Genomic DNA, 21,760 nt, shown 5'->3' with positions numbered 1-21,760 from the left:
ATGACATCGCTGCTCTGGCGAGCCAGAGCCGCACACGGAAACGCCGTTTACCTTCCCGCTAGTAAGCGGTCCCTATTTATCTACTTGCCCCCGGGGGTGCTTTCGAACTGCTAGGTTGGCAGGCGCTGGGACCGAGCAACGGGAGCGCACCCCGCCGCGGGGATTCGAACCGCCGACCTTTCGATCGGCAAGCCCTAGGCGCTGAGGCTTTAACCCACAGCGCCACCCGCGTCCCTCTGTGTATTAGACATTCTCAATTTCTGATGCTGGCTACATCCTGCCTTACTACATCACACAACTATCTCTGTAGGAAAGGCTGTGCCTTCCCATACTTGAACTCCTAAGTGATATTTGTTTTATGATTTAAACATTGTATTTTTAATTTTTAACCCAGCCTGGAACCTCATGGTGAGTAAGCACTCACATTCTGCTTGGCCAGTGCATATAGGGCATTAAAATGGCATGAATATTAATCAGGGAACTTAAACCAAGATAGTGCAGGTTCTTACAGCTCATTTATGTAAACATGATAGAATGTTTTGGAATCTTATAAACTCTGTATAAACATAGTCATAGAACAACTTCATTCCAGGGAAACTCAACCCTGGGTAAAGCACAGGAACTCCTGGAGTATCTAGCTGCTCCGAGTTTGGGGTAGTGTGTATGATGATAATGCCTTAGTCATAAAAATGACTCGCAAACACAGTAACTGCAGTGTACAACAGTCACCATAGTGCTATCAGTTCTGAAGCTTTACAGAACCGTATTACCGAAAAACGGGTCTCTACCCTGAGAATTAGTCTTACAAGTACAGGCAACTCCCATTTTGTGCGAGTTTGAGGCTGTGCAACCGCTGATGCATGCACTACTTTTGGCCCCGGAAGAGGGCTGGGCGGGCTTATACGTACCCTGCCAACGCTCTAAATGACCCGGAACACAACCCCCATGCAAATGAGTTGCCTGCATGGGCTTTGTATTGTGTGCACTGTATACAGATTTAAAGTATTGAAAACATGCAAGTTAGTTTGCAAAACCTGTCATCAGTTGTAAGCTGCATTGTAATGCTGTTACTCGTTCAGGTACCGTATTTTTCGTCCCATAGGACGCTCCGTCCCATAGGACGCACCTAGTTTTTTGGGGGGGAAATAAAGGAAAAAAAAATTTCCTTTATTTTCCCCCCAAAAGCAGGTCCGGGAAACCCAACCAGGTCGAGGAACAGCGGGGTGGCGGCGCTGCGCCTCCCTGCTGTCCCCCAGCTTGTGGGGCTGGCCAATGTCTGCCTGGCGTGAGGGGCGCCCTGAAGCAGAGCGCCCCTCGCGCCAGGCAGCAGGCTGCTATCTGCAGCGTGGGGAGCGCTGCGGGGAACTCCTGCAGCGTTCCCCATGCTGCGGGTGTCTGCTTGGCACGAGGGGCGCCCTGAAGCAGAGCGCCCCTCGCGCCAGGCAGCAGGCTGCTATCTGCAGCGTGGGGAGCGCTGCGGGGAACTCCTGCAGCGTTCCCCATGCTGCGGGTGTCTGCCTGGCGTGAGGGGCGCCCTGAAGCAGAGCGCCCCTCGCGCCAGGCAGCAGGCTGCTATCTGCAGCGTGGGGAGCGCTGCGAGGAACTCCTGCAGCGTTCCCCATGCTGCGGGTGTCTGCCTGGCGCGAGGGGCGCCCTGAAGCAGAGCGCCCCTCGCGCCAGGCTGCAGGCTGCTATCTGCAGCGTGGGGAGCGCTGCGGGGAACTCCTGGAGGGCTCCCCACGCTGCGGGTGTCTGCCTGGCGTGAGGGGCGCCCTGAAGCAGAGCGCCCCTCGCGCCAGGCAGCAGGCTGCTATCTGCAGCGTGGGGAGCGCTGCGGGGAACTCCTGCAGCGTTCCCCATGCTGCGGGTGTCTGCCTGGCACGAGGGGCGCCCTGAAGCAGAGCGCCCCTCGCGCCAGGCAGCAAGCTGCTATCTGCAGCGTGGGGAGCGCTGCGGGGAACTCCTGCAGCGTTCCCCATGCTGCGGGTGTCTGCCTGGCGTGAGGGGCGCCCTGAAGCAGAGCGCCCCTCGCGCCAGGCAGCAGGCTGCTATCTGCAGCGTGGGGAGCGCTGCGGGGAACTCCTGCAGCGTTCCCCATGCTGCGGGTGTCTGCCTGGCACGAGGGGCGCCCTGAAGCAGAGCGCCCCTCGCGCCAGGCAGCAGGCTGCTATCTGCAGCGTGGGGAGCGCTGCGGGGAACTCCTGCAGCGTTCCCCATGCTGCGGGTGTCTGCCTGGCGTGAGGGGCGCCCTGAAGCAGAGCGCCCCTCGCGCCAGGCAGCAGGCTGCTATCTGCAGCGTGGGGAGCGCTGCAGGGAACTCCTGCAGCGTTCCCCATGCTGCGGGTGTCTGCCTGGCACGAGGGGCGCCCTGAAGCAGAGCGCCCCTCGCGCCAGGCAGCAGGCTGCTATCTGCAGCGTGGGGAGCGCTGCGGGGAACTCCTGCAGCGTTCCCCATGCTGCAGATGTATGCCCGGCGCGAGGGGCGCTCTGCTTCAGGGCGCCCCGCCCGCCGGGCTGCAGGCTGCTATCCGCAGCGTGGGGAGCGCTGCAGGGAACTCCTGGAGGGCTCCCCACGCTGCAGGTGTCTGCCTGGCGTGAGGGGCGCTCTGCTTCAGGGCACCCCTCGCGCCAGGCGGCAGGCTGCTATCCGCAGCGTGGGGAGCGCTGCAGGGAACTCCTGGAGGGCTCCCCACGCTGCGGGTGTCTGCCCGACGCGAGGGGCGCTCTGCTTCAGGGCGCCCCACCCGCCGGGCGGCAGGCTGCTATCCGCAGCCTAGACATCCCTGCGGGACCTCCTGCAGGGCTGCCTAGGGTGCGGATGTGTTCCCCAAGCGCCGGGCGCTCTGCTTTCAGGGCGCCCGACGCTCCGGGAAGCAGGCTGCTATCCGCAGCCTAGACATCCCTGCGGGACCTCCCGCAGGGCTGCCTAGGCTGCGGATGTCTTCCTGAAGCCTGGAGAGCGAGAGGGGTTGGTGCGCACCGACCGCTCTCGCTCTCCACGCTTCAGCGAAAGCCTGCATTCGCCCCATAGGACGCACCCAGATTTCCGCTTCATTTTTGGAGGCGGAAAAGTGCGTCTTATAGGGCGAAAAATACGGTATATTGTTGTTGATCTTTTATGCTTAGATCCAGAGGATTGTGAGCTGACGTGTGCTTACACAGCTGGGCTTTCCTGCCACCACCTCAGATCTGCTGCAGTACCCCCAAAAAAGTATCTTCTGAGACTTGAGAGACCAAACAGGATGTGGGGTGTGGGTGGATGTACAGTTGGAGGACCTCAATGGAAATTGGACACCCCTCATCTTGTGTGAAGTGCATTCTGATTACACAAAAGTCTTCTTTGGTCCATCTTGTTTTTTCTTAAGTACTGTATTTAATTCTTGTCCGCATAACTATGTAAATATAACAACTTTGGAAGTTTCAATAAATACTACAAGCAACTGTTTATATGGATTATACTATTGATGATAGCTGGTTACAAAAAAATAATGCTAACTGTTGACATGCATATTTAAACAAAGCCCTATACTTCTTAGATCTTTAACTTACTACATAAACATATTTTTGAATTGCAAGCTTACAGATTCCATAGCATACTTGACATAAAGAATTCAATATAATTTGTGACAAAATTTCAAATTACATACAACTACTTTACTGGCCTTAAAATAATAATAATCTTATGCTCTGCCATTGTATCTTGTATCCTGAGGTGGCTAAAAGGGAACATAAAATATAAACAAGACAAAAACAGAATTAAAAAAGAACTTTGCCCAAGCCAGGGATAAAATAAAACAGGGATGTCCAACTTGCAAGAGACTATGATCTACTCCCAGAAAAAAATTATGGCAGTGATCTACCCATTTTTTAGGGAGCCAGGTCAAAGTTGTTGAGCTTTTTTCTAGTGGGGAATGTCAAAGTTGTTGAAATTTTTTTTAGGGGGGGCACCGAATTTGCAGTCTTTAGTTGTTAACTGGCACGCCAAAAACAGAGCCGGGCAGCGATAACTCCATCTTCCGTTTTAGCGACCCTGTGTGAATGAATGACACAGCAAGGGGCCGGGGCCGGAAATGACTGACCAGTATCACCCGGGGGACCGACCAAGCAACCAATATCATCCAGGGATCGAGCTGTCGATCACGGTCGACCGGTTGGACTTCCCTGAATTAAGAACCAATGCCTATCAAGCTGCATAAAGTTTTGTTTGACAATGAAACACTGTTGGAAAGGTTGGGAAGATTACAGTAGGGGTCATCAATGTGGTGTCCTATCAGCCTCAGCTAACATGGACAGTGGTCAGGGATAATGGAAGTTGTAGTCATCATGTTGTCTGTTATCCATATACTGGTGAGGAAGAGCCCCAAATTTCTGGACTGTCTCTTCCAGCACTTTGCATGTTGAGGTTAAAAGCCATGGTGAACCTAGTAGAATCCCATAGGATATCATAATCATATGGCCATGGCATCATGCACACATCTCCCAGTACCACATTCTGTATCACACCCTCTGGGAAGGACCATACTATTGTAAAACAGAGCTCCCAGCACCAATACAAGGTGTGCTGCTTTGGGGAGTACTGGCCAGGTTCAGCCACTCAGGAATGCAACCTTGTCAGGGCCTTGTCTTCATATTAAGTGTCTCCCAAATACCCCAGCTACAGCAGCCTCCTTATAGACAACTGCTTTTACAAGGGGGTACTGGGTTTGGTGTTAAGCTCTGTGCCTCTCCTCATTCCCCTTGTGTCAGCTGCCTTTGCTCACTGCTTGATGGTGTTCTTATGCACAATGTAGTGGCTTTGTTTCTGCATCTGAAATTTGTCCTGTACTCAAGTGTTTCCTGAAAATGCAGGTGTCTAATTGCTCTCTTCCAATGTGATGTTGAGTTATTGGCACTGTTTTACGTTTGCCTTTTAATCAATTGCACATCCACTTCATTGCTGCTACTTCCTATTCACTATGCTTTTTCAAATATAATTTATATGTATTTTCAGTCTGTTTCAAAAGCAGACTGAATTTGGAGCATATTCTTTCGGCAGCCCATCCTAGGACTGTATCCTTGTCCTCTGTAGTGATCTTATTTTCCCCCCTGTTCTTGCATTCATGGAGGCAGCATACTCTGAGAAAGGTGGCCTTACTGATATTGACTTTGAAGAGTACAGTATTTTTACAGGAAAGCAAAATTATCCAGACATACCACTTATTCCATTGCCAGGAGGGATGTAAACTTCACTGCTGTATAGGATCAAATTGCTTGGCTGTATTCTGGTAAGGGGGAGAGATTGCTGAGAGCTGCTATAATTAAATTGGTTTTAGGATAAAATAAATGCACGCCTTCAAAACATGCTTGATTATTTTTGCAGCATTTTGCTTTGTTTCTCTCTTCCTTAGAGCTATTCTTTGTAGCTTTGTGCACAAATGATCTGTCCTTTCTTTTACCTTCTATTTATATTTATGCTTTGGGTCAAATAGCATATCTCTGTATGTTTCCATTATCTATGACCAATAGGAAAATGAGTCCCCCTACTCTAATATAATGGCTTGTAAATGTGTAGAACTACCAGTCAAATACAAGGCGTTTTTATTTCTAAGCAGTGGCTTTTGTTGAGTCGCTTCTGCCTACTTAGTATCTAGGGAACCAGGATGCATTGGGATGGGAATTGTAACTCATTTCTTGTTGTAAAAGGGAGGTGTTCTCCTGCTTTCCTAGAGTAGGCTTTTTTTCTTATCTGCATGGAAAGCAAGCCTCACAGAAGCACTGTGAAGTAGCTGCTAGGGATGTCATCTGAAGATGATTGTTGCTTTGCACCACTGTAGTAGGGCTTGCACAGAGGGAGTGTAACCAGGAGTATCTTATGATATAGAGGTGTGTTCACTTGATGGCATACTTCAGGCTTGTGGAAAGAGCCCCCTCCCCTCTCCCACTGCCCCAGATTAAATACCCAGTTTAGATTAATTGCATACTGTGTTTGTTTTGTGCTCCTTATTTCCAGAGTGCATTTTTAAAAAAAAAAAATCAAAAAAAAACCAATTTATATGGAGAGGAAGCTCCCTCCCCCGCCTTGGCAGATCTGCCTCCTACTCGGCTTGTGTTGGCAACTAATTACCTCCTTTGTTTCAAAATTCCTTGGCATCAATGTTACGTTTGAAGTGCTAAATAAATCTTGAGTTATCAAAAGCCTCTTTTCTGCTAGAAAAATGAGAGCATAATATTAGAGCATTACACATACCAAATGTTTCCTGTTCAAGACTAGAATATTAAGTGACGCTTAGGCAACAGTTCAAATTGTGTGTGACAGTGTAATTGGCAGTGAAGCTTCATTAAATGGTTACACAGTTTGAGTAATATCTGAATTAGCTTTATAATTAGGAGCTGTAGGTGCTTGTCATGTCACGTTGCCTTAAGTGTGTTGACTGTCTTTAGACTACTAGAAAATACGTTACTATTTTCCCTTATTAGCTCTGGCAATAAAATGAGCTACGTACTTAAAGAGGTCCTTTATGCCTCCCTTCATTTTAAAGAAATAGCTCAGGCTAGACCATGGCATATTTTGGATTCTGCTCTTTACTCTTTTCTTACTACTCTTTACTTTCTTTTAAAGAAAGTATTGCTGCTTTCACTGGCAAACACATTTATAGCCAGGAAATTGGGTGCACACTCTGTAGCATTAAAAACCTCTGAAATTAAGGTTCAGTTTTCTTTAGGTTTCCTTCCAGGTGCTGCGGCGATAGATAAATGAGATTAGACAAGTATAGAGGGTGCTGATCTCCTGAAAACAGGATTTAGTTAACAAACCCTGTCCTATATCTAAATCAAGATACTTGATGGTCATGGTCCTTAATTCAAGAAGTTAAAAGAAAACATAATATTGTTTCAGCTTTATTCTTAAACTATATTCCTATGGTATTTAGCCAGCCAGCATGTTTAGGTGGGTAGAAATGTACCTAATGAACTTGTAATTTCATATTCTTCGAGAGAAACTAAGTAATATACAAAATTTCATTATTGGATGGCTACAAATCTATGGAATGATCGGCAGTCCAGTCTGCTAGCTAGATAGGTACAAAGCAGTTATTTTCTTCAGAAAATATTTTGAGACTATTGTAAGCAAGCATTTGATGTGGGATTAGGAGGATGTTCATGAAACCTGATTCCAAACTGTTTGGGGCATTAAAGGGCAAATCAGCACTTTGAACTGGGCCTAGAAATGTATGGGAGCCAATGCAACCAGTACAATTTGGGGGAGGCGCCATGCAAGATCTTGCCTCCCAAAAGCATTTGCACAGCACCCCAAAACATGTGTTTTTGGGTGTGGTGAGCATGGCCCTGAAAAAATGTGTCTCTTCGGCTCCATGACCTTGCACGGGTCACATGACTCGCCCTGGAGCACAGACAGGGAAGACCCGCATCCTGCTTTTGGGACTAAACAAGTTGGAGGGGTATGCCATTTTATGGTAAAATCTGCAGAAACCTTGCTTCAGTCTGGCTTTTCCTTTCTTTTTGCTTAACTTGATGTGTCTTATGTCTTTATGCTGTATTTTTATTTTACAGCATATGGAGAGGACCAAATGTGAACTGTGTTGACAATACCGGATATACTCCATTGCACCATGCTGCTTTGAATGGTCACAAGTAAGCTACCCATCTGTGGAATAACAATTTGGGTAATTGGGTAGTTTAGAAGTTAAAACCTATGGCAATGTATGTACCATTTCCCTATTGATCCATGTGAACTCCACCATATCTAGCAGATAATAGATCACCAAAGTTACACTTGCTTCGAGACAGCAATGAGCTGTACTATATTGCTGAGTTTATCACCACTGAGGCCTGAGTGGGGTTTACAGTAATTCTCAATATCAAAATGAGGGGTGGAGGAATTCACACAGGATTGGTCTGCTGAACCTCAACAAGATTGAATCAGTGGCTACTCATATCTCACATTGACTTCATCCGCTAAATGCCAGCCCATATTTCAACCCCTAAGATGCTCTGGCTTTAATTCTGAGAGTATGAAAGAGAGGGCAAGTCATAACTCTAAGGTAGCTCTAAGGAAATTGATTCATACTTTCATACTGTTGTTTCTCGTGTTCCAGATCAAATACCAAAGTAGGGGTTTTTTTCAGGGGTGGGGGAGGGTGTCAGGATTCAGTTACTTTTCCTGATAAAGTTTGCATATCGATTCCAGTTGGGTGAGAGACTGTTCCACAAAATGGAATTGTAATGTTTAGAGCCAATACATTTGCTTTATGTAATTTAGGTTTCCTCAAGTTTGAACTGTTAAAAACAAATAAACCGTTGCTCAAATATCATTGACAATTTACCCCATAGATGCACTTTAGCAAACTCTTGAAGCCTATATCAGCATTCCTAAATACTGTTGTGCTATGCAGATTGTGTGATATCTTCATTATAGGCATATATTCTATTGCTTGCTGGAATAGTTTATCAAAGCTGAGCTTATGGCAGACTTGAAAATTTCATCCAGTGCTTCTCAAGCCATTTTCTGAACTTTGTCATTGTAGTTCTTAACCCCTCAGAACCTTTTAGTATCTATATTAGTTACACTTAACTGCTTTATAGCCCCACTACGCTGCTCCACCTTTCAGCCCAATTACTGTGCCCTCCCCAGTATTAACAAACATTTTACTACCCTCTGAGACAACTGGAGTCACAGCTGTCACTTGCAACACTCTATCCTATACATAGGGGCCCCGATAGATAGATAGATAAATAGATAGATAGATAGATAGATAGATAGATAGATAGATAGATAGATAGATGATAGATACTTTGAGGGGGCGGCCCCCCCTCAATTTTCAGAGGGCGTTTGGGCTCTGTCCCCTGGCACCTCGTGACATCACATGTGTGATGTTGCATCAGGCCCCCCCCCCCCATCCTCTGGAGAAGCCGACACCTCTGATTCTATAGCAATTCCCTCCATTCTATAGCTATGGTACTTGCACCTTTGTAACTAATAAGTTAGGTAAGACAATTCTCCTTTAATGCTGCCCCCTTCAGTTTGAGAAACACTGATATACTGGTATGTTTTGCTGTTAACTTGATCAGTATTGATCTGCTTACAGTAGCTTTTATGCTCTTAGTGTACATAAATTGTACAAATAAAATTCAAAATATACTAAAGCAGTGAAACACCAGCCTTGTTCAAGCCATTTTGATGCAAGCATAGCTAGGTTGTGAGCATTTAGGAGTTCAGTTGCTTGGATGAGCCTTAGCTCAACTTTAGAGATTAGTACAACCCCCCCCCCCCGCACACTCATGTGTAGCTTGAGTGATTAAAATAAATTATTCCACCCACTTCCTCCACAATAAGCTCTACTAACTCTCTTCCAGTAAGTGTGCTTTGGATTGCAGCCTTATTTTTTCTGGGTGGAAGGAACTACAAGGCTGCTTTCATTTCTGTGGTTCTAAGCAGTCTGTAACTGAACACCTGAATCCAAAATATTTTGAAAGCTGAATCTATTCAGACTGACATAAAATGTATTCTCAATCATTCTGTTTATGTATCTTAAATCAGTTTTCTTTTCATTATTGACGCTCATCTAGACTTACTCTAAATATCTCACAACATCATTTCTCCTCCCTACAGGGATGTTGTGGAAGTTCTTTTAAGGAATGATGCATTAACCAACGTGGCCGACTGCAAAGGCTGTTATCCTCTTCATTTGGCAGCTTGGAAAGGAGATGCTGAAATAGTGAAACTACTAATACACCAGGGGCCATCTCACACTAAAGTGAATGAGCAGGTCTGAATATGTTTCTTATTTTCATGCTTTTAATAACCTAATAATACTAGGATTATTCTCCAGGAGAGTGAGAATCTATGATACTCAGCATCTATGAGACTCAGATTTATTCAGGATTTATTGCATGGCAAGGAGTTAAATGTTAAATGCTATCTCTACGCAGGAAAACAAATACCTGTCTTGAAAGCTGCACTTCTGGCCGGCCACCTGATTAGAAACTGTGGAAGTAAGCAGTACATGAGCTGCAACATGTGCAGGATGGAAGGATGTTAGCCATTGCTTTTCTTCCATTTGCTGGGTAATTTGAAACTTGGTGTAGTTGATGTACCAGTTCCTTTCTGTGTTGGAGCCAATTAAAGTAACCTTAGTCTCCTTTAGTCATGTTTTTGTAGCTGCGCTTAGTTTGTTCTAGTACTTGTGCTTGGCAAGCTAATATTGTGAAGTTCATTATAGTAAAGCTTTCACTTATTCATTATTAACCTACTAAAGAGCAGTGATTCTACTCAAGTGAGAGGGGAATATGTACTTGCCCCAATTTTAAAAATTGCATTCCGATTGACTTGCATCTTCTTTTCTAAAAAAATGCTCCATACAATTTATATTTATCCTGGAGAAGCTAGCAGAATTACAAAGTTACTATTAAAAATCCAAATGTCCTTTACACCCCCACTGAACACACAGTGAAAATTAAATATATTTGTTGGTTAGTTTAGTCTGACTACTGCAGAGAATCGAGGTTTTTTCCTGTTCTAGTTTTTGTGTGGAACACTGGTCTTTGGGGTATTTGTATTCTAATACTATTGAATTATAACTGGTTGACAAATTTTCTTCAGATTTCTTGCAGCTAAGATAGCATCAAATTAAAAAGGTACTAGTGTTCAAAGAAACTGAAGTACTGGGAATGCTGTGGAGTTCTTTTTTACCAGGTGCTGTTACTGCGGCCTGGCTGGAGGTCGCTCTGTACTGTGGGCAGTGTGTGTGTTTTATCACTGTGGGTGAGACTTAAAGTAATTGAGGATATACCTTTTGTAAATATTTTCACTTCCAATAGAAAGCATCACCCATGCTGAACCACACAGTGACTACTTCAGCCAGTGTGGACCACATTGGAACTAGGATGGGATGGGCAGCACACTTTGTTCACAATTAAAGATAAAATTCCATGATTGTGGGGGTTTAACAGCTATGAAGTCATGTAGCTTTCTGATGTTTCCCATAAATAGTCTATTATAGGAATACAATCTCTAGTTGAAAAGAAAGTCGGCAGTGCTGTTCAATTGCTGATTAGTAATATTCTTCATATGAAAATAGCTAAATGTGTATGTTAAAATGGCCTTTGATTATATTGTTGGCAAATCTTTTTTTAAAATTTCGGCTGGGCTCATCATGTTCTCAAGCACAGCTGTGATCATTTAGTTTGTTCCAGTCAACAGCCTTTAAGTTTATAACACTGTTCACCATTCTCTAGGGTTTATTGGAAGGGGCCATATGAAAGTGAATGATCTTGCAATCTGTGGCTAGCATGAGACAAAACATACAAAAAATGTTAAACAGTGAACTATAAAAGATTGTCATGTAACGTTTGCATGCTATCTTTAAAATGATGTGCATGGTGCAGATATTGACAGCTGGAATGGCCATTGTGATTAATTGCTTTTCATTGGAATGAAATATTGTCGTGTTCTGTCATTCCTCCCGTTCAGAGTCACTCACTGCTTTGTTGCTATATCTTGCCCATTTCATCATCACGTTTTCTTTTCCTCTCCTTTTTGTAGAATGCTCTTGAGATCAAAGAACTCAAAAAGTACGGCCCCTTTGACCCCTATATCAATGCCAAGGTGTGTACTTCTCTGCCACTATTTCACTACATCATTTCTCCGCGTTGTATTTTTGTGCTTCTAGGTGCATTATCATCTCGTTGGTTGATGATGCCTACTTGTGAGGTGGGGAGGGTCATGATTGTAAATGCAAACGATTTACTGTGGAATTTATATTAAGCAGCCTTTGATAGTCTGGATGGGGGAATTCTACTTGATATTTAGGGGGGGGGGGTTCCTCCCATTCTTTGATATTCTATAGTTGGGATGCTGGTCGGTCCCAGCCGGGACGCAGAATTTCAACAGATTATTTCACAGTGTTTCAGTATTGGCTCCCACATTTAATAAAAAAGGGATAAATAGTGAGAGTGCTTGTTCCACACACCACTCTAAACCTTTATTGAGGGTCACATTGTAGAATTCCAGAATATTTCTGGTAATGGTTGACTGAAGAACAACAATACCTGTGTGTATATGTATCCTTTCTTGCTTCACTGGTTGCATTGTGGCATCTAACTGTTGCTTTGTCTCAGTCTTGCCTGTATCTCACCCTTGCTTCTAGCAGTTCCTCATTTATAAAGTACAAGCATAATTTATGAAACAAAACTTTTGAGAATCATTGAAGGAGATCTGAGGTTACTGAATATGCAGTCCTGTAGTATATTTTGAACCACACTATTTAATTGACTGTTATAATCAAGCTCCAAAGAAATAATATAAAGCAGTCTATTTTGTTTTTTAATACCAGGGTGACTGAGCTCTTCTGTTATACCTACTCAACTACTGTTAAGGGCCATCTAAAACCTTACTGTGCTTCATCTGCATGGCTTTACATACACTAAAATTTGATGGTTTGAAATTAATAGGAAGGCACTTTTGCAAGTAGATTGCTATTACAGGAAATATGGGACGTAAACTATGCACCAGAGATTTTAATACAGTATGACCCAATCATTAGTATAGTAAATGATCTACTGTGATAGGAATAATAATGCACACGTTCTTATGATTGCATCCCTAAATTGCTTGCTTGGACTATGCCCCTGCCAAGTACCAGTGAGATTTGGGGGCATTGGGGTTCTTCAGAAACTGTTCTCCCCACTTCCTTGCCACTCATAAAGATTGTATATCACACTCTATGATACATGTAACAGCCTTTATTATGGGATCATGAAGAACATGGTGGCCAATATTTGCACCAGCCAGTTGGTTTTCCTGGTGCTCCTGCTCCTGTGGGAATTGTCTACAAACAGAGGAAGAAGGGAGGCATTTTATTTGCTAGTTTCCCAGTGTCCCGACTAAAGGGTTGGGAAACCATCTAGAAGAAATGTCAAGAGGGCTTGGACTGCATGAAGGAGGGGAATTTTGTAAAATCTGCTTTCCCTCCGTTAGTGGATGTTGCCTTCTGGATCAAAAGCTTTTCTACTTCTGCAGGGGCAGCATTTGGATACAATCCTGGTATTTTAAATAATTAAGGAAGAAAATCAATGGATTTAAACCAACTTTTCTCTTTGGTGATTCATATATTTGGTTACTCAAATAATTAAAATTGGTTTGCAACTAAACAGAGCACTGGGTTGCATCCAACAACGTTGTTTCATTAGCTCATGGAGTTCTACTTGTGCAACTTTCTCTCCTCCTCTTTCCCCATATGCCCTCAACCCTCCAGAGCAGATTTGAAGGGATGCATGAGGAGAGGAGAAGGAGGGGCAGTTCTGTTGCGCAAGTGGAACTCCAGAACAACTTTATTTGATACAACCAATTTACACTATCCAAGAGTGTAATCCAAAATATTTGGTCATACAGCCTATGCACCTTTTGCACCACAAAACCTAAATCTATGTAGAACAAAGAGGCAATTGTGAAATTGAATTTTGTTTTGGCTCTCTGGACACAAAGCAAGATCATTTACTTGAAGTCTAGCGCTAGGAGCCAAAATATCATGAAGCTGATCCCTTGAGTCTGAGCAGGTTTTAGGCTCCCCCCACCCCCCGAAGTGGCAATTTTGATATACTGAGGGAATTTTAACAACAACGGCAATGTCAAAATCCACAAGGCTAATGTAAGTCTCATGTGACGCAAGTCTCCATGGCTTTCAGATGGAAGGACTGGTGGTTACTGAATAGCTGCTTTTCTCCATTAAATGGAAAGTAAATGCCCATGCTGTTTATGGAGTCACAAATTTTCACAACTTGCCATGAAAATATGATGCATTTTATTTGTTTGCTTGTTCTTTTTATATCATGCCCTTCCTCCCGTTTGGAGTACAGGGCAGCTTCATATTAGAAATCATTAAATATCCATCTAAGATAAGTGTCAGTCATAAAATCATTACATAAGATACAGAAAAGCAACAGTGCAAATGCTAAAGGGACCACATACGAAATATGAGACAAAGCCTGGGGTGAACAATGTTTTGACTTTATATATACAGTAAATATTCACTGTGGGAGCAGACAAAATATCCTCTGGAAAGAAGTTCCATAAATTGGCTTGTGAGGCTATTTTTGCAAAGCCACGCTCACCTGATATCAGGTATGCGGCAGGCAGAAGATGTAGCTGGACCAAAAAGGGGCTTGCAGGCATCATTTATAGGGCACTTAACTCAGGACCTCTACAAGCCATGTTGGTCAAAACTGGTCACCTTGTCATAATAATGTGAGTTGATTGACAGTGAACAGGCCCACCCACCTGTCAAATTTTACTTGTAGGGGGTTGAGGAGATGAAGATTTGGCCCACTGGCTGGATCCAGTTCCCCACCACTAGTTAATAGATAGATCCAGCTTCCATGAATTGAACACTTAAAAAGCCATCTAAAAGTTCTGTCTCACCATATGTTATACTGGTTAATTCCATAATTATATATTGTGCATAATTCTATTTCTTTTTGTCATCCCTGAACCCATTATTAGCGAATTTTATTGGATGACCACAAATTTTGGTACTGTGAGAAATGGGCAGGTTTCTTTGAATCCAGTTTCTCCATGCCATAATTTTATTCATCTATATCATGTTCCACCTCAGTCATTTTTACTCCATACCGAAAAGTCCTTAACACACAATGTACAGAAACTTTACTTACATTAAGTTTTTATTTTATAATGGGGAAATGAATCTCTTTGGAGGGGGGGAATTCTAAAGTATTCAATTCTAAAGTGTAACAATTTACTTTTGATGTTTGTGCAATCATTTCTACATTTTAAAAATGAGATGTAGTGGGACAAATTTTCCAGATAGCGGGGAGGAAATGGCAAATAGTTTCAAACAAGGGTAGTGCTTGTGGTAAGGGCAGATGTATTGAATATTCACATATGCGGGCTACTCTGAGTCAAATATGCTTATGCCTATGAAACAGAGGCAGTATGCCTCTGAATAGCAGATACTGGGAATTGCAGATGAGCAGAGCACTGTTAACGCTCATGTGCTGCTTACAGGCTTCAAAAAGGCATCTGGCTGGTCACTGTGAAAACAGGATGCTGGACTAGATGGGATATTGGCCTGATGCAGCAGGCTCTTGTCAGGTTCTTACATAACTTTGCATTCCTGTGACTTAGTGAACTTTTAGACATAATCAAATTTTAATAAGGACTTAATGTGCTTTTAAAATCAAGTGACATTTCAAACCTAATCTAGGTCTCTTTAACATGTATAATAAATTAGGAAATTTTAAATAGTAATTTCATTTCTCTATCACAAATATCCTTTGTTAAGCATTCTGTAGGAGCAGAAACTATAAAAGTCTATTATAAACCTGCACAGACTGCATACAGAAACAGTAGAGGTATACCATTTTGTATGCCCACCAGTAGTGCTTTCAGTTGTACAGTAGGTTGTCATACAGTGAAAGCTTGCTTCAGTCAGGTTGATTGTCTTCTTCTTGCTTTTTGCTTCCTTCTGGTGGGACTTGCAACAAGTCCATTCATATGTCAAAACTTCAAAACCTATTTTCTCCATTTGAAAAATACTTCAGAGACTTATTTTGACCCTCTCCACATACACGATGTAATGTTGGATCTTGAATGTTATAAAGTACAGTGGTACCTCGGGTTACATACGCTTCAGGTTACATACTCTGCTAACCCCGAAATATTAAGAACTTTGCTTCAGGATGAGAACAGAAATCGTGCTCTGGTGGCGCGGCGGCAGTGGGGAGGCCCCATTAGCTAAAGTAGTGCTTCAAGTTAAGAACAGTTTCAGGTTAAGAACGGACCTCCGGAACGAATTAAGTACTTAATCCGAGGTACCACTGTACAAATGTAGGCCCCTGACAAATAGAGGGTTGTGTCTTTTTCCCCCCTTTGCTCCAGTCTGCTATATGGCAAGCCACTGCCTTTTTACATGTGAATCCCTTGGTGCGGGTTTGGGGGGTAGGACTGGAACAGGGCAAGAAGCAGAGCAAACATTATTATCCACCCCCCCCCCCCAGTTTCCCTCTTCTCTTTTCATTGCCAACCCACACTTCCTTGTCCCAGTGCAAGTAAGGAGAACCTGCTTCTGTATGCGTATCACTTGTAGGATTAGGAATCATGATCTTAAATCAGATTCATTTGATATCTGGAGGTTGCCAGTCAACATTACATTGCTTTCAGTGGAGTGCACACTTGAATGTGCATTGGATGGGCATTCAATTTATTTATTTCTGATCTAGCAAGGGAAATGTGCGTTGAAACAAATTTTCTCATGTGTCAGTCTAAGTGCACCTTGCATCATGAACTTTGTGGCTGCCCGTTGCAGCCCATTTCTCAAGCCAGAAGTGGTCTGTTTGGCATGTCTCCAGAGCATGGGAAGAGCTGGGCTCCAATAATACATACTCTCTCCCAACTGCTGTACCTGTCAGGCCCAAGGAAAACAACCCACTTGGCACAATGGCCTGTGTCTGCATGCTATCTGCTGCCAGTAATCAGAGGCAGTATAAAGGGAGCATGTATGCACAGTCCTGACCTGGCAGGTGAGTGGGGGAGATAATTTTAAAGAATAAGTTACCTATCTATATATCTTTAGTGTGTTGGTGTTTTAATATGTAGAGAACCTACTTCAGATCTCTCCTTTCTTGCTGCTCAGCATGTTCACTTGTTGCATTTGTCTCATTTGAAAATAGCAAGACTGATCTCTAGATTTAAAAAAAATATAAAATATGATAGATTTTTTTTTTTTAAAGACTTGCAAACATTTACTCTTAATACTGCAAGACTATTTACTACAGTCAAAGGTTTTAGCAGGTTCCTTAAAGGCAGAAAATCTGAATGTATTAAATTCTGTATTCAGGCTTTCCAGAACCCATAGGGGTCAAAGCTTGTTATCTGCTGCAAGGAACACTAGTCCTTTACATAAATTCTCTAATTTCCAGCAGCATTAAGGCTTGAAATGATTATTCACCCTCATTTCTCCAAGGATAGGAAACTACAAGTAGAGAAAGCCTCAGGAAAGGGAAGAACTAACTCTCCAAGGTTTCATGCAGTGGCCTGGGATAAGCTGGGGTAGAGATCAGGCTCATAACTTGATCTTGCAAGAAACACACAGGCAGTAGCAGCCAGAAGGTAGAGAAAGAGGAGCATTATATTGTTGATAAAATGCATGAGCAGTTCACCTCAGTAGGGCTATTGAAGAGGATGCAACAGTGCATGAAATGTTGGGGTTCCAGTACTCCAGGATCTGCAGTGCTAAAGAGCCTTTCTTTGCCCTGTTATCAGTGGAGACATTCATGCCCATAACAATAAATAAACAGGATTTAACTATACATGTTATATACATTTTCAGCTGACTGTAGTGTGGTGTACTAGTTAAGAGCGGTAGCCTTGTAATCTGGGGAACCGGGTTCGCGTCTCCACTCCTCCACATGCAGCTGCTTCGGGCAGTGATAAAGCAGGATATCAAATCCAAACTCCTCCTCTTCTTCTTATATACCATTAATATGAACGACAGTGACTCTAGATGTAAGCTGATATCAGTTGTAGTTAACTAAACTAGATGTCTAGCAGGAGATTGTAGAGATGTAGTCATCCTCAGGGCATGTCATTTTAGAGGATTAAATGTAATTTTTTTCAAATTTCTTTGGGGGGGGGTGTCTTAAAAATATGTTTGTGATTGGAAAACATTTAGCTTGGTAAGTACGTTTGATGAAGAAGCACATGAACTGCTTTTGGAAAACCAAACATTTTAAATTTTACCTTCTTAAAATGATAGTGCTTTATTGTTTTTATGCTGTGTTTTTGTATACTGCTTTGGGATTCTTAAATATTAACTGGTGTTGAAATACGTTTTAATAAATAGATGCATTCAAATGAAAGACATTCCCCAACCTTTTACTTTTATGGGGAGCAGGTACAGAAAGAACTTGCTTTTGGCTTCTCAGGCAACCGGGAATATACTAGAGCCGTCATTTTTTCACAGCTCCTTACAAGAAATTTCTGAAGTTCTTTGAACCTGAGGCTCTCTGACATGAGAAGATAATGCTTTAACTCCATCCGAAAAATTATTCATTTTTCTGCATTAATCAGCTCTAGCTGATCTGTGAGGCTGAAAGTTAAGTGTCCTTATGGTTTTGGGGTGTGAGGAAATCAAAGACTAAGGATTAGCCTCTTAAGGAATGGTAACTTCATATTTATTATAAAAATTCCTTCAGAACCAGATGCTGAGCTGGAGTGGAAAACATAATATAGCCGCTTTCCCGAGGCTTAAAAATCTAATGGGAGCTCCATTTTAAATTATAAATTCTTATGTGCATCTCAGATGCACCTATAGTCTCATATTGTTTATATGCAAATTTAAATGTAAATCGTCTATTGATTAAAAACAGATTAAAATAGGATAATGCAGCTGCCTTAAATATTAATCATACACACCACCTTTTCTTAGTATCTTCTTGTCTCTTCAATTAATATTAACGTTAACTAGATATTAACATGGAGGGGAAAGACTACAATCACCTCTGCATAATACTAGATGTTGTAAAGTATGCAGAGTAGGATGAAGGCAGCACTTTTGATTTATTTTCCTGATGTTGTTGACTCCTGTGGCACATGATATATGATTCATATGTAATGTTCTGTCAAAATACATCAAGATTCTTTGGTATCTGCTCTTAAGTGCTACATCTTAATTATAAACCCTGAACCATATGCCCTCTCTCTTTATTCCTTGTGAATTTCTGTGCTTGCTCTTAATGTTGCATTACCTCATCTAGTTTCACCTTTGCTATAAATCTCTCTCCTCCCCCCCCCTCAGCAATTCCTCAGCTTGGGCTGTTACTTTGCAATTCATGAGCACTTGTACTCACCCCCGCCCCCAGTTTTTCAGAGTTTTTGCATACGTGTCACTGTTCATATTAATTTCCTTTTTGTTTGCAGCATGCTATTAAACGAGCTCCTGAATGTAGATCTGAGCTTCTTTCTACTTAGCCATTTTTGCCATGCTTTCATGTGGTCCAACATACTACAGCAAAACATAGCATGCAGGATTAAACTACGAAGTACTCTATATTACACCTTGTCCAGTGCAAAACTGCCCAGCTTTCAAAATTCTAGCATTAGTGTATTTTTGTTAAATTGGAGCATTTCTGATAGAAGCAAGCTCAGGTTAACCCACTCAGTTCAGCTAGTTACATACATAGTTTATGTATCTAAGTTTCTCAACCCTCTTTCAGTAGTGCCTTCATCTAAATACCAACTAAGATCTGAAGAGTTGCTTAGACTCCTGCAAAGCAGGAGTGACATTTTTGACTGCTGGCTTCCTCATACCACATCTGGATAGCTCAGTTGGTTAGAGCGTGGTGCTGATAATGCCAAGGTTTCAGGTTCGATCCCTATATAGGATAGTTGCATATTCCTGCATTGCAGGGAGTTGGACTACATGATCCTCAGGGTCCCTTCCAACTCCACAATTCTATGATACCACAACTGAGTACAGTATTTGAAGCTTCCTCTTGTTTTCAAGAAGCAGTTGTGGCATAGAGGCCTACTGCTCAAGAGAAGTCTGACTTACAGAACTAGTTTCATAGTTCTTTGGATCACAATAAGCTTCTTTTGCTAAAAAGAAGTAGTAGTAGTAGTTTAATTAACTGCAGGCAAGTTCTATAGACTTTTATAAACAAAAGTACAGTGGTACCTCGGGTTATAGACGCTTCAGGTTACGTGTTTTCGGGTTGCACACTGCACCGAACCTGGAAGTACCGGAACATGTTACTTCCGGGTTTCGGCGCATGTGCAGAAGCGCTAAATTGCAACCCGCACTCTGCGGGTTGCGAACGTGCCTCCTGCATGGATCACGTTCGCAACCCGAGGTTCCACTGTATAAGCAAGGGAACTTGCAGCCATTGCATTGTGCATTAAAATTATGTTTTTTGAAATCTGGATAAATATGCAAAGTTGACACACTTTGATTGCAACATTGATGAAGTAAATATAAATATTAGGGGAGAATTATGGAAGCATTACTATTTCTCTCACAATGAACTATTGGGTTGTGTACTGTTGACTTCTGTCTTGCTAGTTGCCTGTATTGCTTCATTCTTTTATCAATGTGGTACTGCATAAACCTTAGGAAAGAATTTGATCAAACCATTTTATTATAGTTATATTTAAATCAATGACTGCCTATGAGTTGGTATTTTAGAGATGGTAACATTCTCTCTTAATCAAAGTCCTAATGGTTTTTGTATTTGTGTAATCTCAGAATAACGACAATGAGACAGCCCTGCACTGTGCAGCTCAGTATGGCCATACAGAAGTGGTGAAGGTTCTTCTGGAGGAGTTGACTGACCCTACTATGCGAAATAACAAGTTTGAGACTCCTCTTGACTTGGCTGCACTCTACGGGAGATTAGAAGTTGTGAAAATGTTGCTCAATGCTCATCCCAATCTTTTAAGCTGCAATACTAAGAAACACACACCTTTGCATCTGGCTGCTAGGAATGGCCATAAAGCTGTAGTTCATGTTCTCCTGGATGCTGGCATGGATAACAATTACCAGGTACTTTGTTTGGGAGTTTTGTGAATTTAATATTGAAGTAATGTTCTGGGTATCGGATATTGGCATTAACTCTCTTGGGAGAGGTACTAAGTTAAATGAAACCTAATCAGAGCTCTCCTTTGGAAATGCCTTGAGGATTACAGGGGTTGACCTGCAGGTTCAGTTCCAGACTGCTGTGATCTCTCTGGCAAGCATGCCCCCATAGCAAGTTTACAGAAGCGGCTGCATTTTCAACTAATTTCCCAACCTTTCTGTGTTACTGCTCCTTTCACAAAGGGAAACACACAAGATTCTTAAGACTGAATTAGAGGTGAAGTAGCTTCTGGTGTGGATTAGAGGTTAAGTAGTTTCTGATTGATGTGGTTCAAAGTGATTACTCGTAATTTTGAAGAAGCTGCCTTAAACACTAAAATCTCAGTACTGGTAAAGAAGCTTGGGGTTTTTTTTTCTAGTTGTGGATGAGCTGTAGCAGCTGGCTTTTGTTTGTGAAATGAGTCCTTGCGTATGTGCAAGTATTGCCTTCAATGTTCTCTGATTGCATTCACAACTTGGATTCATGCTGTGTTTGATTTACAGACGGAAAAAGGCAGTGCTTTGCACGAAGCTGCTTTATTTGGCAAAACAGATGTAGTACAGATACTGCTAGCTGCGGGTGAGAATCTTTCTGCTAAAATGATGTATCAGTTGTACTGTGATCTTTAGACTGTAGTGAATGTTTGAGGAATATTTTTTTTTCTTTCATGGCAGACATCCTGTAATATAAGCTGTATTTAGGCCTCTGAAGGTCTTTCCCTCCATCAGCCTTTTAAAAGTTATGTTCCATACCCAAGCACCAATGTTAATAAAAACTTACTAAAACTTTACATTTAACAATCATAGACACCACAAATCAGTCCAAAGAGAAAAGGTCTTGCTATACTTCCCAAACTGGTTTGGGGGTTGTTATATGTCTTGAAGGAAGAGAATTTTATAATTTTGGTCTGGCCATCAGAAAGACTCTTTGCATAGCTTTGTCTGGACAAGGCTGGAATAATTTAGGACTGTGTTCTCAGCAGATTCGGAAATTCTGCGATAGGACAGATTTTTTTTTCTATTCCAGAATAGTATGTATTCATGTTATAGCAAAAATAGGAAAGATGAATAATATCATCGTGGTATAAATTTATTCCATAATAAAATTGTTAATCTTTAAAGTGTCCCTGGATTCTGTT

General features: G+C 42.4%; 1 protein-coding gene across 21 annotated transcripts in view; it reads left to right on the top strand.

Moving 5' to 3' along the window:
• The window catches only part of ANKS1A (ankyrin repeat and sterile alpha motif domain containing 1A), a 122,717-nt gene that overhangs the window by 22,252 nt on the left and 78,705 nt on the right, over positions 1 to 21,760 (top strand). For 14 of the 21 annotated variants that reach the window (XM_083445629.1, XM_083445624.1, XM_083445622.1 and 11 more), the window contains 5 exons: positions 7,549 to 7,629; positions 9,608 to 9,764; positions 11,540 to 11,602; positions 20,253 to 20,549; positions 21,126 to 21,201. In XM_083445629.1, coding sequence (XP_083301755.1) covers positions 20,346 to 20,549; positions 21,126 to 21,201 — 280 coding nt within the window. In that variant the 5' untranslated portion in view covers positions 7,549 to 7,629; positions 9,608 to 9,764; positions 11,540 to 11,602; positions 20,253 to 20,345. Of the gene's footprint in view, positions 1 to 7,353; positions 7,452 to 7,548; positions 7,630 to 9,607; positions 9,765 to 10,004; positions 10,063 to 11,539; positions 11,603 to 20,252; positions 20,550 to 21,125; positions 21,202 to 21,760 lie in introns of those variants that run through there. The other 7 variants (XM_083445625.1, XM_083445623.1, XM_083445618.1 and 4 more) reach the window with 3 other exon arrangements.

This window comes from Podarcis tiliguerta (assembly GCF_965153285.1).
Source record: "Podarcis tiliguerta genome assembly, chromosome: 6".
NCBI lineage: Eukaryota > Metazoa > Chordata > Lepidosauria > Squamata > Lacertidae > Podarcis > Podarcis tiliguerta.
This window is presented reverse-complemented; position numbering and strand designations above follow the sequence as displayed.